The sequence below is a fragment of the Nothoprocta perdicaria genome, unplaced genomic scaffold (assembly GCF_003342845.1).
Source record: "Nothoprocta perdicaria isolate Ctin4 unplaced genomic scaffold, notPer1 scaffold_91, whole genome shotgun sequence".
Classification (NCBI taxonomy): domain Eukaryota; kingdom Metazoa; phylum Chordata; class Aves; order Tinamiformes; family Tinamidae; genus Nothoprocta; species Nothoprocta perdicaria.
This window is the reverse complement of record NW_020456210.1, coordinates 1,481,820-1,501,571: the sequence shown is the minus strand read 5'-3', so window position 1 is coordinate 1,501,571 and position 19,752 is coordinate 1,481,820. Positions and strand designations below refer to the sequence as shown.

Sequence of the window (19,752 nt, the reverse complement as noted above, 5' to 3'; positions counted from 1 at the left end):
CACCAGGGCACACTGCTGCCTCATGGTCATCCTGTCATCCACCATGACACCCAGGTCCCTCTCTGTGGGGCTGCTCTCCAGCAGGTCCACCCCTAATCTGTACTGGTGTCCAGGGTTATTCCTCCCCAAGTGCAGGACCTTGCACTTGCCCTTGTTGAACCTCATGAGGTTTCTGACTGCCCAGTTGTCCAGTCTGTGACAGGTTATTTAATTCAGGTTTAATTCCACTTATTTACTTATTAATTATTAATCATTAATTATTTATTAATCATTAATTATTAATAATTATTTATTTTCAGGTTTAATTCAAGTTTAATCTTGAAAATTACCATGCATGAAGTCATGCAATACAGAAGGGCTACATGCAGTAACTTTTTTGAACTGTGACTCAGAATTTTGCTTTTGTTTCCAAGATCACGAGAGTAGTGTAAAAGTTCCCTGCGTAGAAAGAGCAATGGCGAATTCCCCATCTCCAGAAGTACCAAAAGGAAAGGCAGGTCGTTGTTGGCGGGCGATTGCCGCTTGTTCCTTCAGCTCCTGACAAGACTGAACATCATGATCCAGCCAGGCTTCATGCCCACAGTTCTGCCCTGTAGGGCACAAATGAAATTCCCTTTATACACTGTCCTTTTTTTGGCTTAAGAGCACATGGTAGCTTCAGAAATGCAGTTAAGAGCTTCTCATCGATGCTGCAGCATCACAAGCTACATACAACCTGCTACAGATAGAATATTTAAACCAAGAAATTCCCATGTATTATACAAGGGAACATACTGCTTCCAATAGCTCTGTAAGTTAATTTTTTTTGCAAAATAAAAGAATGACTTGATTTTTGATGACTAACGCACCAATGAATGTTCTTCTAGAAACAGATCACTGAAAATATAAAACCAGCTGTCGTTCAAAGTAAACGGAAATATAGGAAAGCTGTTAAAATCTCTGCATATCTAGTTTCTCTGTTCCAAAGTCTTTAAAATAAAGCTGTAGAAAACAAGTATATTCATGAAGAAGACATCTGATTGTCAGTTTTTGAAAAGCTTCTTAGGAGTTACGTGTTCCAAACTTAGATTCCTGAGTCTCCAAGACCCAAGTGGAGTGTCTTGTTGATTTGTCTGTTAAAACAAAACAAAAATGTTATTGAAGTTGACATCTGTGCACAAAGACCAAGCTAATATTGTCTAAGCGAGGCAGCAATCACTGCAATTAGTCACAAGATGAGTAAGTTTACTTGCTACTGGCATTCTTCCCCCTCACCCCCCATTAGCCATTTATTACCCTAGGAAGGCATCTGCCAAACATGACTGCTCAGAGATTACTGGCCAGATTACTAATACTTTGAAAATTATTAAATTTTTTTAAAAAGAGAAAAAAACACCTTGCAGCTGAAACAGAGCGCAATGATTTGATTTACACTTTCCCAGTAAAGAGGTACTTACCAAGGATGTTTTCGCAGCATCCCCTGAATTTGCCACAGGACTTCTTTGTCTTTTGTATGGACTTAGCTGCAGTGCATTGCTCATCTCTTCATTAGGAACTCCAGACCCTTCTTGTTTAAGCGAGTCAGCTACAGGCTCAGATAGGTCAGGAGCACTTTGAGTTACAGACTGCGTCTCAACTTGCCCACTCTCCTTCAGCAGGAGGGAAGTTTGTTTCACAGGGTAGTTTATTTCTGCAATTGTCTCTCTCAAAAATTTCTGTAACTGAGTTTTTCTGGGCCTGCTCTTGTTGGTGACTGCTTTCTTGAGGTGCATCTCCTCAGYGATCACGTAGACTCGGCAGCGGCCTCTGGTCACAGCTGTGTACACGTGCTGCCAGTGCTGACGGCCCGGGTTCCCAACTACATAGACAACAGTTTTTACCTCAGAACCCTGAAAGATGGGTGGGAGCTTCTTCTGACCAAAATCCAGTCTCTAATTAAAAAAAAAAAAAAAGCAATGGTAAAAAAAAAAAAAAAAAAAAAAAACGCTCAGAAGAGCAAGGAAAACAAAGGAAAACAGAACTGGAGATTCTCTGAAAAGCATCTTCTGCATTCAAGGAGTTTTGGTTTCAAAAGAGCCTCTGACACTTTCATATGACAATACAGCGAATTCCCAAGATAGAAGCATGGTAAAGTCTTATCAGCTCCTAAAACTTCCTACCTGGAATGTGTGAATAGTTCTGGCCCATGCATGTTTTATATGACACAGCTTCTTCAGTGCCTTATATACCACAGTGTATGTGGAGCCGTATGTGCTGCTGATGGTCAGTAGCCGTTGTTTATTAACTTCCACATCCTAAGGACAAAGAACAAGAACACATCAGGAAGCTCCTTTCAGTTGTTTGACCAATGCCTGTATATAATCTATGTGTAYCTATATGAATATCTTTCCCTGAACTTAAAATTGCTTCAGTGCCAAGCAAGTGAAATCATTTTAGATATTAAAGGCAAAGATTGCTGACTTTCACCAACTAGCTCCAAGGAAAATTAGTTTCAACACACAGGCCAGCTGACTTTAAGAGTTAAAAAAAGTGTTTTAACTCCCAGAAAACTTAGTATCCAAGGGTAAGGTGACACATTAAAAAAAAAAAAAAAACACCTAACAATATGGAGATTCAGCCCCCTCCTACCAACTCTTTGTGCCTCCCCCTTGCCTAGCACAAATCCTAGTATCCRTTGGACCCTTTGCCGAGTCAATTCAACTCAGTCAACCTAGGAGGAAAATTAAGGGTTGGGAGTCGGTTAAATTTGTCAGCTTCATTTTCTGCCAGGGAAGAAGGACTCTGCCTGTCACATTAGCTTAATTCTTTTTTTAAAGATTCTTTTTGTTTAAAGATGGGTGTATTTTCACCCATATGCAAAGGATACTGCATTTCAAGAATGGAAACAGCTTTTACGTGAACTTCCAGGGATGCTTTTTCCTAAATTCTCTACTGCCTTTTTGTTTTGTTTTTTTTTTTATACAATAGGGCAGCCTTTTACATGATACTTTGGCAGATGTAAGCATCTATTCTGAACTGAATTTTTAAAATGTGAATAATTTTACTTCGGGATTTTGTGAAAGTTTATGCAGCAAGTATTTACATCTGTTATGAAAAATATATCTCCGTTGCACAGTCGTTTGCCCTCCTCAGCAAGGGAGGATTTTCCATTTTCACATTTCTGGCGTTCAGGATCCTTGCTGAAAGCCTGTCCTGGCAAGAGATCCTTCAGGTAGGTATTTCGCATGCAGCAAATCTTGTCATCTGTTYGAAACAAAAGTCGTCTTTTATGGTCTCTGCATTGTGGAAAAAAAAAATATTTTGTAAAACTTTTTGGTAAAAGCATCAATATGGAGAAGTGCTCAAATGCTGCTTCCAAGAACATCTCAGAATCAAACAGTGGGGAAAAAATAACCCGTTTTTTTTTCCAAGGAGCTTTAATGTCAATTTTAAATACCCCAAAACTTGAAAAACATATATTGACAAGTGGTTTAGATTAAATCCAAACCATTTATAGTATTTATTTTCACAATCCAAACTAAAACTAAAGGGCTCACCAAAGAAAGATTYCTAATTGTAAAAATGACCCCTACTGTACTGAATCAGATTGACATGAATCTCTACAACCAGTTSTACAATTTTATTTTAGGTTGCTGGGCTTTTGTATGACACTTTAAAAAAAACAAGACATTCATAAATGGAAAAACTGCAAAAAAATGACTTACCTAGTTAAATGGTTTGAATAATGCTGGCAACAAAGCTCATTTATTAGATCACAATCTTGCCTAAAACATAAAAAAAACAGGAGTTTTAACTTTTAAAGACCCATTAAGTACCTGTAAACATACCACAAAAAACCTTAAACACAAACTGTAAATAACAGTACAGCACACACAAGCMGACTGGAGAAATTAAATTTACTCTAGAATTATTCAGTATTCATAGGAAAGTGATARACTTGCTAAAATTTATGCACCAATTTATTTGCACACTATAGTTTTGGCTTTTTYAATTGCTAAGAAAAAGTTCTTCAAAATACAGGCAAGAAGTTTTTCCCTTCAGTACCCTTTTCAATGAAAGGGTAACAGTGGGGACTCCAGTACTATCAATAGCTCAGTATTTCTGGGAACCTCCCATGCTCTTTATGCTCCTGCAACAGTTCACGTTMTCAGTGACAAGCAGCACTCCCTGCCCTTCTCGGAAGTCTGCTGGAGCCCTACATCTCCCCTTCTCCTTCTCAAATGACTTGGATTGTGCTTCCAAATATGCAATATCCAAATATCCAGGAAGCAGGAACCCAGCACAGAATCCTCAACAGAAGCACTAATGTCCATCAGATCATACCACTAACCCTGGCCCTCATGAGATGATCAAAATGCCAGTATCTTCTCTCACTGCTGAACATCCACCTGCTCTGGTGGCACAGGAGCAGGCTGTCTGCTCCCAGGAGGCTCTCTGGAATTCCCCCCGCTTCCAGAATGGGGAAKGCTGAACATTTGAACATTGGCCACAATCTCATTTTTAATCTCTCTCATGGGGTTAAGGTSCATTACTTTATATTTTGTGGGTTCCTCCAAGCAGTCAAGACCTCATCTCACACCACAGACTCTTGTGGAGTCCAGTGCAGACTGACCACTAACCCTTCGTTTCCTTAACACAAACAATACAGAACAATATGAATGCAACAAGAAGCATGGTGCAAAACAACATCAATCTCATGGAAAAGTGAAGTTACTCTCCATGGGGAAAGAGGGTACAAAAATAGGCACAGGGAAAGACACCAGCCTGTTTTTCCCTCTAGCATTTTGAACAATAGTGCCACTAGTCTCCCCAACTCAACACACTCAGCTGGTTTTAGATCATGGCTGCTAGCAGGGATTTTTTCCGTGTCTGCCTCCATGCTCTGTTACCTTCTAAAAGCAATGAACTGCGATTGCCTGGCATCCTGCAACCCTGGTCCTTTTGCAAGTAAAGTCTTGATGGCATTCTGCAAATCTGATTTAGAAGACATAACAGGTAAGATATAAACATATACAGAACGAACAATTAAAGAGAGAAAAAATAATCTGGTGTGATATTGCCTTTGCTTATTTCTTGCTTCAGCACCATTTCAATTTGTTTGAAAGAAACAAAACTGAACAACAGCAACAAAATCACAGAAATATACTTCCCTCCCCAAGTATCATGTAGCTATCTCACACTTAGAATCCGGAAAGAGAAAAGTGTTATCAAATAACAGAAGTTCTTATTTATTTTTATTACATAGCAGACTAAATGTCTTTCATGCCAAACTGTGTTTTGATAGAGTGTGTTAAAGAAGCATTGGCTAGATTATTTTTAACCCATTAAACTATCCATTTAGATTTTACAGAAGATACCCAAACAGAAGTATTCTGTTTGCTGAGTAAAAGTGAACTTGTAATATTCATGATTATTTTCTTCCACAGGCATGCAAAGGGGAGGCACCTATTCAGTAATGGTGGTGACTAAGCCCAGCTCCAAACACTTTGAAACAAATCTTGATGACCCCTCTCTCAATAGCCTTTTTTCTGTTTGCACTTTCTTAATTAGATTGCAGAGTTGAGCACAACACACTGCTGTCCCAACATCCCCGCAGTTGCTTTTACCCTAAAGCCCTCACCTCYGAAAAATTTAATCTTTTAAGGCCTAACAGCCCAGTGGCAACATAAAGAGCTGCTCATGTTTGATGACACTGGTCTGTGCTGCAACACTCCCATTTCAAAGCTGGAATCCTACAGAGTATCCTTTGCCCTTACCAGATTTGCTGTGCCTACCCACATAAGGCAAAAAGGCAAACTACGAATCCAGTACTTAGYTTTAAACCAAAAACAAACGTGTTGATGGGGCACTTAGGGACAGACTTAGGGACAAACTTAGGTTTAGCAGACATGATGGTTTGGATGGGTTTATAGATAGACATCATGATCTTGAGAATCTTCTCCACCCATAATGATTCTATGACTAAAACATTTCAAAATTGCTCATTAGATCCAAATAGTGTGTGTTTTACAAAAGGGGAAGTCAAGATCACAGACTATAAATATACACGTACTGTCACAGCTCCCACCAGAAGGCAAAGCAATAAAAATGAATTTCTTCTCCGGGCTTGGCATGGGCTGTTCTCCATTCCAATCAGAAACTTTTAGCACCTCATCAAATTCGGGAAGYTTCCGATGAGAGATTCTGGACAACAGGAGTGGTGGGAAAAAGAGAAGAGAAAAAATATTTCTAGTTAAAGTATTCTATTGTACCCTCTGCATCAGCCTGAATGCTGCATTTTAGAAGTGTTTGCTCACCCACTATAAAACATGTATACACTGAACACCTATTCYCTGCGCGTAAGTTAAACTCACAGGGAAAAATCCTAATTTATCCTCCAAATCCTTCAATGCTAGAGTATATAGTTACTATTATCAATACAGTCCTCCTCTGGGGAGGAGTATGGAGTAATATAGAAGTCCTGCCAAAACCAGAAGGGGAATAGGAGGGAAAAGGGGTCTGTAAAACATTAGTTGTAGTTCTGGACATCTTGCAAAGGTTCAGATTATCCTAAAACTTCCACAGATACCAAAAGGTCTTAAGTACCTAGACACAGATTTTGCCTTTCATGTTTCAAAAAACATGCATACTGGATTCCTTCTAGATAGYAATAAAGGACTAGAATGACTACAAGAATACTCCTCACACACATTTTAAGCTCCTACCTTGTTGCGTTGTCTACAATTAACTGTGATTCCGCTCTGTGATTAGTTCGCAGTTCCACAGAGAGCCCTTTGGATTTGAGGCCCTCAAAGATATCAGCCAGCACGTTACCAGGATCTATGCTTGGGAGCTGTCTAGTATCACCTAAACACCACAAATTAACATTTGTGAGGAGCAATAACAAAGCGCCTCCAAAAATATGCTTTAAAAATCTCTGAAAGTAATACTTAACCTTTCTCACAGTGTATGACCCAGTAATCATATGCTACTCCAGGACAATTTATGTCTAACAAAATTTTCTAGAATCCCTAAGTTTCCTAGAATTAAACTGTAGAGCAGTTTAAGTCCTTTAAATAATGCTTTGCTAATAGGTATAAATGACTGTATGATGAATAGATATTGATCGCCCTATCCAAACACATTTTAAAAGCTGTATATCTAAAACCAAGTGCCATAAATAGCACACCAAAAAAGTAATCTCCAAGGTAGCAGAGGTGAAAGATCCGATTTTACACTTTTTCTCCCCTCCTATCCTAAAAACAAGTTGATTCTAACAATAAGATGCTCAGCACAAAATTTATCGCCTAATGTCTGATTCATGTGGTAACATTAGCTTCCTTAAAGCTTAAGGAAAACAGAAAAAAATTCCCCCCAGCTGTTTTCCATCTCATCTAACTACCCATGAGCAAATATCCAAGAAGAGAACGACTGGATTTTAGAGACTGAGCAAGAACAGTAGTAGCTTGGATGCTTACACTGTATATTGTGTATCATCAAATACTGTATAATCCTAATTGTGAATTTTTCCACTTACCAAGAATAATAAGTTTGGCAAGTTGAGCATGCTCACATAGGAGCTTTAGGACTAAGCTAAGAATCTGTACAGACACCAAGCTTCCTTCATCCACAACCAGAATGGTCACAGTAGAAAACTTCCACGGCAGTTCTTGCTGACTTTGTGACGACTTCCATGATTTAAAACTATAGATGATCTAGAAACAAGACAGGAACAATACAATTTGAGTCATGAAACAAACAGACTGAAAACAACTGTCTGTTCTAATGTTGTATTTAGAGATGTTAACTGAAGCTCTGAACTTCAGCATGCAAGGAATGAGAAGACTCACTCTTTTGGTCTTATTTCTCTTCCCAGTGAACACATTTCTGGCTGAGATTACCAATATTCTTGCTACGTCCACTTGTTTGGACCAGTAAGCAGCCACATGGGGAAGAGGTAAAGGAACTACCCGCTTCTCGATGCATTGTATTATCTCAACTTTTATTTATGTAACTTACTCCACCTCTCCAACCTCTTTGCAGCTTTTCCGCTACCTACATCAATCGAGACTTAAGTTCACTAACAAACAGGCCGCTTTCTACTTTTTTCTTACCCCTAAAAATTGTTGCAAAAGATATATCCAGAGACACTAGTTAGGAAAACACTGTATGAGTGAAATCCACCTCATTACTCAACCCCAGCCTGTGGTTCTTCACAAACGGGCTGGGATCAATGCAACTTCTACACAACGGGGCACYGGAGAACAGCCCCGCCGCCGCGGGAACATTTCTGCAGTTAATTTTAAATGCTGCAGATTACTCAGTCTACCAAAAAATGGTAAAAGATTCAATGCCCTAGAAAGGCACACATTTGAGAAATGCTTAAGAAAGATTAAAAAAAAAAAAAAAAAAAGATGCAGCACATAATGGATTTCAGACAATCAGGATTCCTGAAAATATCATCCTGATATTTACACGCTGACAAGGTGTACCTTAAAATTATCATTAATAGYTCTAAGTATCACTAAAAAAAGATAATTATTTTTATCCGAAATAAGAATGACACCTGCAAAATTTATTTTAGAAGACAATTTTTAAAAAATCCTTACCTGATGCAGGGTGTATGCAGGAAATCTAGTTTTTTCACTCAAAAGGCTTGCAGCCCTTCCTGTAGGTGCAGTAAATAATACATTAAAAAGATTTTTTGTGCAAGTATTTTCTGATTCCCAATGATGATTAAAAGTATTCCACTCCTCAGATGCATCCAGGTCTCTCTCAAAATCCTTAGAAGCTGCTTCCACTTCTTCCATCTCCTTTTCCATCTGCTTCAAGTGACGAAAAAGGTAGCTAACGATGGTGCTCTTCCCACAACCTCCTTTTCCACTTATGATTGTGACAGGATTAGTACAAATCTTTTCCATAGCAGTCACCTGATCCAAGTCTACCTCTCCTTTACTTTGGCTACCAAATGTAGACTCCACTTCCTTTTTAAGGAAGCTRTTTTCACAATCATGACTTTCGGGATCATTTTCTTTCACACACTCCATTTCCTGAGTAGCATTCATTTTCATATCCACTATTTCTCTCGATATCTCAGAAACGTTAAGTATTTGTCTCACATCAACATCTAGTTGCCATGAGTGGTTTGACAAAAGGCCACCTATACACGTGGCAATGTTTTTTTCTGAGTTGTAAAGATGAGGCAGAAACACCATTTTTCTCTTCCTAATCACTATAYGTTGATCTTTCAAAAATTCGAGAGATTGCCAAGCGTTCTCAATAGACATATCTCTCGACACAAAATGAGTTAATTCATCCTGATCTTCATAAGTATGTCCCATTTCTGTACATTGCTTCTTGAGTCGATCGTACAGAATCAAGGCATTCCTCTGCAGTTCGGGAATCCTCGGGAGGAGATGGTTGCACTGACGGAAGGCTGCCCAGGTTGCTTCACAATAGGAAAGGTTCAGTTCCCTATAGGTAATCTTCTCCCCAAAAGGAATAAAAACAAGCATAGATTTATTTATTTCCGAAGGCATTAGCATCTTGCTGAATTACAACTCACTGGGTAGCAGTCTACAAAAAAAAAGTGCATTTTTATAACGTACAAAGTTACAATGCTTTTTTTTTTTCCTTTCTCAAAAGCAAGGTATTTCAAAATGAGATGACTGATAATTCCTTTGTCACCAAAACTTTAAAATCAAAAACCCCGTACAGAAATTGAGTATTAGAGAGAATTTGTGCATCTGATCTGATGCACCCCTAACACAACTTCAAGACACAAGCTATGTCAGAAGCAGAGCACAGGTTAAGGTACGAGGTAGAATCCTGTGTCCAATTTTGGAGTAAAGACTTCAAGGCACAGATGAAACCTACCAAGACTAACAGAATACAGTGAGAGAYTGATGTACAGAAGGGATGAAACACTGTTAGGGGGCTGACAGAAGAGAGAAATGATTGCCTTCAAGTAGTAAAAAAGTCTCAGGAAGGATACAAGGCTTGGTACAGAGAACAAGAGAGGAAAAAARGTCTGAACTGCAACAAGGAAGAGTCAAAATAGGCACCAAGAAAAACTTTCTAATGCTAAGGATGTGAAACAAGCTAGGAGATGAAGCAGATAGACAGTATTTGCAGGCTGAGGCAAAGGGATTAACTAAACACATTTCTGCACTGAGCCTTAGCTCATGTTTGGGCACTAAGTCGAGYCACAGCAGAGCAGCTGCACGAAAGGGAAGGGAAGCAGCAAATACAAATCCTAAAACCTCTTATGAAGCCATTTGGATCTACTTTGCTATAAAAGCACACACGCTACTTACTGACACTGTTCTATGGACTAAAACCAGATTCCATTTCCACACGTAAAATTTTAAAGTGTAATTTTAAATTAGCTTTTTGGTTTTCACCTGATTACTTCAATATTTAGTTTCCTATTCCTTATAGCAAAGACTAAGCAAAAGTTTGTAACATTTTCACATTTAAAAACTTTTGGACCTGAATTATGGCAGACCATTGGAGAAAAAAACTTTCTCAACAGTGAGCATGGCAAATTATCCTTTTTCAAATTAACTGAAGTTTATCTCCTACAAATGTCCATATTACAAACTGAACRTAACTGAAAGACCAGCCTTATGGCCCAATGAAGGTCGAATGCAAAAAATGTCACATTTCTTACCCTACCTCTTATTACTTACCTTGCTGAATCCAAGTTTCCATGGCTCATTGTTCAATATCTCATCCAGTTTTCTGAGAACGTCATCTTGGCAATGTTCTTCCTCAACACGTGCATCATCATCATCACTTTCAGGCTCTTTTCGCCAACACACCTTCTCCAAAAGGCAGCAAAAATGGTGTGGCAGAAGAACTGGCAAATACTCCATGATCTTTGGAAAATGCATAGCTACCAATACAGCCTTTCCTGCAACTGTATGCACCATTAACAAAGAAAGTTTTAAACAATATACGAATCCATTAATAAAGACAACATAAATAGATTTTGGCTTTTATCCTTCTCCCTCTTCCATATCCAGAGCATCCCTAATATCTTTCCTAATATGTTCTTTGTAATTCTTTTAAAGATATTTTTTTAATGAACCAATGAACTGCCTTAAAGAAAAAACAAATGCGAACAGGTGACTGATAAAACCAACAACTAAAATATTCTCTTGGAAAATAATTAGTACACATGTATTTAAAACTGCACACTTAATAGCAACCAGTTCAGACTAGTTGGGTCCCACAGACTGAATGGCAGTGGTATGGTATATTAGGTGTGCTACTGACATAACGTCTTGTGGTTACAGCTCCATCCAGACAGAATCCAGCCCATATTCCAAGGACCTGGCTACACCATTTCTGAATGCTACCTGCCCTAGAAAGCCACATTGCCATGTCTAAGCGTTGAACCCATTTAATGAGCCTTGACTGCATCACAGTAAACCACACACAGCCAAAACCAGGGTCTTGTCAGTACCAGTGACAGGTAATTCTAGCCAGCACACCCACAGATTTCAGGTAATCTTTATACACCTGCAACTRCAATTGCAACTGTAAGCACTCCTTTAAAGGCCTAGCAATCCCCYGCAGCCTTCAAATTTAAAAAATATGCAAGAATCTTTGCATATTAAAAATTCATTTCACTACACTTGACACATAGACATGCTAGCCTGAGCACGGTACCTTAAAAAATAGAAATGAGCTTACAAAACTATCAAAACAGCACACAATATACCTACAAGATTTCAAAACATACTGAAAGATATCAAAATTCTTGCTATTTCCTTGCTTCTTTGTTGAATATGATGCTTGGAACTGTTTCAGTTTCTCTTCAAGTTTTGCAAAACTCAGCAAAGGCTGCCCAGGAAGCCAAGTAAAAAACTCCTGCTTAAAACCATCAGGAACACCACATTCCTTAAGGAAGAGCGAAAAGACATGTTGGTTGTTCTCCTCTATATTAGTCCGCAGAAAATATGATGGAAATCCTTGCACAAAACACTTGGACCCCGTTTTTTTAACTTTAACATGAACTGTCCACCAAGGGGCCACAATTGGAAAACGTCCAACTACGTCATACTCCTCTTTGGTTTCTTCATCTTGGATAATAACTGAAATTCAGAGAGAAGAAAAAAACATCATTACTGCTAGACGGGAAAAGGCAAAAAGGGTGGTTTCATTCAAGTATTTTGGATGTTCAAGCTTATTTTTATTATTTGTATTATAAGCTATATTAACAGAGAGTAAAAAAGCATTAACAGTTTCTAATAACAACTTTATGAAACAAAACACACAGAGCTTCAAACACACTGGCCTATGTAGCATCCCCTTCTGCAGGCCAGGGTAACAGCAGAAATGAGGCCTACACTACAGTTTTACTTTCATTTCTCCTATCTACCCAGCAGAATTCAGCTGTTTGAAAAAGCTTTAGGAATAAAACACTCACACTTTTTGCTCCAGAGTCACTTGTCTTCCTCAACACTGAGCACCAGAAACTAGAGCATCAGTGAGCTTAACTGCCATCACTTCTAACCTGATATATATGTGCAAACATGAATGCTTCCACTAAGTTTTAAAATATATGGAGTCCTTTGTAGGCAATTCACTCCAACACGGGACATCTACAATTTCCTATTTTTGCAATACAGCAGAAATCCTAGCCTCTGTGCAAGATTTACCAGCAGCTTCGCGGTGTTTGGCCCTTGTATGAACTCAGTAGGGCCGCCTGTAAACCCCATCACTGGGAAGGCCCCAATTAACTTTCCTGAAGATTCCACATAAAGWAGTAGTAGTAGTAGTAATAATAAAAATACACTTTTTTTCCTTAAAAAATACAATAAAATGCAGCTCATCCTCCCTAGCAGCGGGAGCCGCCRGCCCCGCTCCCGCCGCCGCTCACCGGCCCGGCGCGGGGGCAGCGCGGCCGCCAGCTCCGCCTCGCCGTCGGAGGCGGCGAGCAGCGCCATGTCCGYGAAAGGCGACTCCTCCTCGGGCTCCTCCTCTTCGTCCTCCTCGACCTCTGCCCCGGGCTGCGACGGCAGCAGCGGCGGCGGCAGCAGCGTCCCCCGCAGCTCCGTGACGGGAGCCCCGCGGCCGCCCTCGCTCGCCATGGCGTCCCGGGCAGCGCAGGACGAGGCGGGACTTGCGGGCGCCTCCCTCCTCCGCGGGAGAGCGGGAGGCGGGCCGCCATGTCGCGGGTGCCGTTTCTGGGGGGGGGTGCCGCCACATCGCGGGGTTCCCTGTGAGGGATCCCGTCACGGGGTGCCGTTATCGGGGGGGGGTGCCGCCATGTCGTGGGGTTCCCTGTGAGGGATCCCGCCATGTCACGGGGTGCCGTTATCAGGGAGGGCCGCCATGTCGTGGGGAGCCGTGGCTCCCCCGGTGCATCTCGATGGGCGCCCTGTTCATGGCGAAGACAAAGTTGTGCCGAGGAACTCAGGAAACTATTTTTCTGTGCACCCAGGGGCAACAGAGAATATAAGAGTAAAGTGTACGCGACTGTGTAGCCTCTCAGAGGCRTAAGAAATCAGTGCTAAAATCCTCAGTGGATTTGAGCCCAAAGCCCGAGTGCTCTCCCTGCAACAGTTCTTACATTGGTATTCTATTATATAAACTTTCTTTAATGTAGATACATAAAATATAGAGAAAATTTAGATCACAGTTCTGCCTTTGTGTAATTTAGTTTACCGATYGTAAGGGCAGCTCTCCCTTATAAGTCGGGCCCTTGTGGCCCCCCAAAGCAGGGTACTACTAAACATAACTTGTAGATAATCCAGACCTTTTCCTGTCTTAAAGCTACTTATGGACCCTGTTCTTCCCTGGATTGTGAYCCAGGTGGTTTACAGAGCTGTCCATTCTCCACTAAGACTCACATGAAACCATCAAGTATTACTTTAATATTTTCTTTCAGGCCACCAATGAAAATATTGAGTCATCCCTAAGTATTATATTTAATATTGATTCTTCCTGAAGCCTTTCAGAAATTCTGCTATTATGATTCCATGCTAGCAAATATTTTAGGATTTTTTTTTTAACTTTCATTAACCCACTTGTACTTAATATTTAGTACGTGCTGTGGTGTTCTGTAGCACTATTTTTTAACAAAATGCCAATGTATTTCTCTGTGCTTTCCCTGATCAACTGAGGGATATGCCYGATGGACTCTCCCTTTATTCAAATAAAGTTTTAGGTCTCCTCTGACTCCTTTTTGGACATTCAGTTCTTGACAGCGAGATTTTCCACACAAGCCAAATATGCATTTTTGTCACAGAATTAAAGCTTTTTTTCCTGACATTTATTTTGCAAAAATATAATTATTTTTTATTACACTCTTGTGTTTTCATAGGCCCACTTCTTAACTTTTGAAACTGTTCTCAGTTTCTCCTTTCAGCTTTGGACCAATGTCACATTAACTGTACTGCAGGTTTTTAGGGATGTCTTGCTTCTCCTTTTGAATACTTACATGTTTGTTAAAGGATAGGTTCCCTCTTCTTTGTTTCTGGAAATGCTCCTTTAATGCAGTCAAGTCGTGTTTAAAAAGCAGTAGGCATGTAAATGTTACTTTTATGATGTTAAAATCAGCCACAAAGCATGCAAACATAGAGTGTTGAATTACTTTTTACCAGATCTTGTGTGAATTAACTTCAAAGAGCTGCATTCTTTGTCCTCCTAATTTGACAAAAAATAATAACATAATTCCTTTGCATTGCAGGCTGAAAATGCATATGACCTCTAAAATGGAGACATGAGAGAGGACACAGATTCATATTAATTTAATAAATGTGAAGCATTTATTCACTGAGTCTTTAACAGTGTTTTACAGAGGCACATTTGAAACAGTGCTTTAAGCTACTTTTTTGCATGAAACACCTAGTTTCATGTTACCTATGTGTTTGTCTGAAACTGGAGTGTTTCAGGCTCCCAGTCTGGTCTGAAAAGAATAGCTGCCATAGAAACATAAAACCATATACAGCAAGCCTGATACTGAAATTTTCTAACCTATCTGCACTTCATACCATAAATACTAAATTCCTATGATGTATCTTGCATCTCCTTACGTTTCTGTCATTTCAGTAAGGAAATATTCTGTGTAGTTTGTGAAGAGGTAAACTGATTAACAGAGGTACTGAGGGCAGATACCTAGAACTGTCCTGATTATGAAAGCCTTTTTGTATGCMCAGATTTAAATAGATGGGCCTTGATTTTCATGGTTGTGACCACTATCTGCTTTTGTTAAGTAGGTCTAGTTTTCCGAAATTAGATAGTCAAATAATGAGAAATAGAAATGAGAGGATTCTTTTCAGTGTTAGGGACTAAATGATTTATTCGTTTCTATAGCAAAACTGAATTTAAGATTCCCATCTACTTGGTTTTCCTTCCTTTGCTTTACCCCATACTGCTCTTCACATATTTAGAAAGTGGGAGCTAAAGTAAAGACCTGATCCTATGAAGGCAGTGACAAAACTGTTAACTTAAATACAAGCAGGATTATAGCCATGAAAGACATTTTATCTGAGTGAAAATATAAAAATAAATGATCAATTCTATAGATTTAGAAATTTACAACATATACATGCGAGAAGAGATTGTTAGACATTAAAAAACAGATGAATATAAAACCAGGAGATTCAGTCAAAAATTACTCTGTCATGAAGGTTTTAAATCATACTTGGAAAAACACTTTGAAATCTTAGATCAGCTTTGGGGACTCACTTTCCATCCATCATATCACACTTTAAACTCTGCACCAGAAGCTGAGAATGTGCAGCAGAAGGAAAACATACTTTGACAACCCTATGATTTTACCTCCTAATGCACTGTATTATCACTGTCATGATAATTCATGGCTCTTAGAGTATAATCTGACATGACACTAAAGAAGTCATTACTTTGCTGTCCATGGGGAAAATCTWTTTCTAAATTTGAACTCAATATTGCTGCACTGGGCTGAAAAAAATCTGAAGCCCCCAAAGCAAATAGTCACAGTGAACCCTTAAGGAGGGATCACTCATGCTGTCTCTCTCTGCGTCTTGACACAGAGTAGCAAGATTTTCACTTCATTGAAAGAAAGCAAACATAAAACTTCATATTTTAAATGAGTATTTGCAGTCTCACTCTGAAAACAATTTTCAGGACATTCTGGCAGGCCCTGTCTATAATGAAGGGTTGTATTAATGCCAGTCTCTAAAGTTAGCTTAAATGACTTGCTGCATTCCCTAGTGTTGTCCCGTGATGGACAACAGTGCTGCTCTTCCTTCTGAGGGGCCCGTGACAGCTCCTGGTTTTGTCTGAAAAAGAGGGAACCGTTTTAGCAAAGCTTGAGACAAATTAGCCAGCAGCTTTTCTGAAAGTAGTCTGTCAGAGCTTCCCACCCTCGGAGTCACTGGGAAGTGACTGACACAGGCGGGAATCCCAAATGTTTTGATATTAGAAACAATGAACTTGATAAGACTACAGGATCATCTTTGAACCCGACCACAATAGGGATCCCTCAATCTCAAATTCAGTTGGGAGGTTGTTGCTTCCCAATACTCGTGTCTGCTGAATTCCCAACGTGGCCTGGTGAGGTGTCTGAGGGCATCTCTTGGGAGCTCCCAGAGCATGAGAGTGTTCAGCACAGAGGGACACAGAATTAGCAGCAAGGTTTAAACACACATTCCGCTTGACATGGGAGAGTTTCATTTTCTCCTTTTGATTTTTCAGGATGCCACAGAGGAAATATCTCCACGGAAATAGGGAGGAAAAAGACAAATTATGGACAGCAGCACCCCAATCTAGCTGGCTTCTGAGGTGTGAAATGCAAGTGCAGGGKCTGAGCAATGGTGAGTCATTCTCAYCCTTAGGAAGAAGCTTTTTGGAAGCATGAGGCCCAGAAGTTGACAGCTCTCACTAGCATAGCCTGGCACTGAGAGGTGTCGGTTTTCAAGGTCCAGGATGGCAAAAATATGGATGCCAAATTTGGAAATTTTGGAGGGTGGAGGATAGAGGAGAGGAGTTGTTAATTGACTGCAGCTAAATTAAAAATGTGACTTACCAGAGTTTCTCATGTGCAATCTCTTCACTGGGTGACCTTTCTGCAGATAAGGCAGAGAATGGTAATGGCACAGATACTGTTGTGTCTTTTTTTCTCAGACAATGAATTGCAGATGTCAAAAGGGCCATGAATGAGATGTATTTATCTCACAGGCTCCATTAAGTGCTGAACTAGCAGAGCTTGAGTCATATGTGTATATTAAAAGAAGATAGTTGGGGACTATTATAGGAACTTTGTATTATCGTGTGCTTAATCATTGCCTGAAACAATTCTTTTCAGAGGCTTTCTGAATACTTGGAGGATTGAAAGATCTGTCCCTTGGCCAGGACAGACAGGATAGTTTGACTTGGAACTCTGCCCATGTAAACCATAACCTTCACAGTGATGTTGGACTGTGCTTGGAAAGCATGGTCAACGTGAGCAGAGCTTTAGGAAACCAGACAGACTCTGTGCATTTAATTTAAAGTTCTGATGCAGGACTGGGCCCTACTAATGCCTACAAGAATCTARAAACCAACACAACCTTTTCATCATCCAAAAAAGTGATAAGCACTGATGCAGTAGACAGAGCAAATGCTTTGGAACTGATGCCGTAAAATCCTACTTAAAAAGATCAATTTCTAAAAAGTAGATAAAAAGCAAGCATGTTAAGTACTGTCATAAAGCTGGTGCTCTCTAGTGAAATCCTGTTACGAAAACGGATACAAAACCAGAAACTATTTCAATGTCCCCTCAAGGCACACGGATTTTAAAACAGAAGCCAGAAYTACTATGTCAAGTAGCAGGTGATCAACTGCTACTGGGTTTAATTCACCCACTCTTTCGTACGGTGGTGCTCTTCACATGTCCAGGCTACTAGCAACTTAAGGACCTAATGCAATGCATAGCATGAGGCTACCTGTCTTGTTCCTTGGTATTAATGCAGCCATCCTCAATGTCCTCCAGCTCTTTAGAAAGGCTTTGTCAGCATGTCAGGGCAGCATCACTGTACTGCATCAAAATGCTATGTATAATGTGTTCAAAATGCTAAGTGGAGTGTGTTTGACAGACAATAGCTTTGTCTCCTTTGATCAGACAGGAGAGAAGAAATTAATTCAAGAGCCCATAGATTTTAAGTAAGACTGAGTATTCCCAGCAGTAGTTTTGCTGTGAGTGTGTGAGATTAGGTGCATTGCTGAGAGTTTTCTTGTCCTTTTGCTTAAGGTCTTGGAAACTTGTTTTTAAAGAAAGGTTAGGTTTTTAAATGCAGTGAGCTTCTGGTCTCAAAATTGCCACGATATTCAATATGCTCTGACAAGTCCTTACATGTATTTTTGAAGATAGTGTTCTTTATAACCATTTATTTGCTCTTCAAAGGCACTATTGGTTTATTTTTTAAAAGCAAATTGAAAAATACTGCCTTTGGCATTTCAAGCTTAATGCTCCTTCCTTCACCTCCTTCCACCCCAACCAAAATAAATAAATTAGTAATAAAAGGTATTGGGAAAAGTAATCTCTTTTCCCTTCTTTCTTAAGACCACAAAGGGCTTGCAGCATGTGGTATATCATGCCTCTTATAGATGACCTCATCTGTAAAATGAGGGTTGTTTTGATATAACTAGATTGTTGGGGAGCATTCAAAACTCAGGTGTTGCATGTTTCTTCTTTTTCTCTGTGTTTGAGGAAGACTAAGGACCCCAAACAAACACACAAAAAATCTGGGTAGAATGGCTACTGCTAGAGACTTTAAAAGGCTAGAATTATTTTTATAGTTAAATATGCTTATACCAAAAGTTCTGTTTGAATGTATTTGTCATCCTGGCTCTTTAAAGGTGACAGTAAAATAATCCAGTGGGGCAACAGCCACTGGGTTTTAGTGAGTTGATTTTATTCACCAGTACCTTTGTCATAACAACATCCACCATTAACTGGCGTGACTTGGATTATCTGTCAGTAAATAGGAATTAGCAGAACTTAATGTACAAGGACACTACTTGTCCTAACGCTGTAGTGTTTCTTCAACCTGATTACACAGGGGCCTCAGCCTTGCAAGGAGTTACCTTAGGCCAGCATCCCAGGTAAGGGGAAGGGAAAGAGATACTCATGGTCCAGCCAGAGGAGCTGCTCTGGCACCCTTCCCAATCCCTGCTCAACTCATCAGTGTTGGACCTTCTCCTTTATACCATTAAGAAGGAGGAGACATGACTGCACTATGGTMAGCCTTGTAAGGTGATTCTTCCAGAATCTTCAGGCAAGTTCCACGAGATTATCTGCTCTTTGCACCATCAGCAAGGCAAGCTTTGATTCTTCAATGAGTTTTGAAAATGTGTGGGCTCTTCAGCAAATTTGCACATTTTAGCAAAGTGAGACTGCCCTGTCTCTGCAGGACTTCCCACCTCCTTTCCTCACTAGTGTGGGAAAATACACAGAAATTTCCACCTCGTGTCCTTGGCACATCAGCAGCAGTCCTGCAGTTTCAAATGTTAACTTGTTGCTTGCCCATCAGTATAACATTAGTGCAGCAGGCTCCATGTCATGTTTACGGGTTTGTATCTCTCATGAGGGAAATTGGGAATTCTTATATAATTCTCCAGCAACACATAAAGCCTCTTTAATAGTGTTATGTAGAGGACAACACTTGGCAGTGCAGTTTCTAAAAGAGTCTATATCTTGATGATTTGTGAAAAAAAAAAAAAAAAAAAAAAAAGATCCCAAAGATATCCATTAATGAAAAGTTTAAGGACAACCAGAAAGCAAGACAAATGAAAAACAAAATCTGAGACCAGACTTCC

At 39.8% G+C, this 19,752-nt stretch overlaps 1 protein-coding gene across 1 annotated transcript; it reads right to left on the bottom strand.

Annotated features, from left to right (window-relative positions):
• Nucleotides 1-320: 320 nt before the first annotated feature.
• On the bottom strand, nt 321-13,058 carry HELB (DNA helicase B). Its single transcript, XM_026052774.1, has 13 exons — nt 12,890-13,058; nt 11,691-12,059; nt 10,650-10,879; nt 8,568-9,443; nt 7,496-7,673; nt 6,684-6,825; nt 6,032-6,162; nt 4,869-4,953; nt 3,684-3,743; nt 3,062-3,254; nt 2,139-2,273; nt 1,437-1,868; nt 321-1,112 (listed from the first exon to the last, which is right to left on the bottom strand). The coding sequence occupies exons 1-13, from the start codon at nt 13,056-13,058 to the stop codon at nt 1,023-1,025; spliced, it is 3,090 nt and encodes a 1,029-aa protein (XP_025908559.1). The 3' UTR covers nt 321-1,022.
• Nucleotides 13,059-19,752: the final 6,694 nt, after the last annotated feature.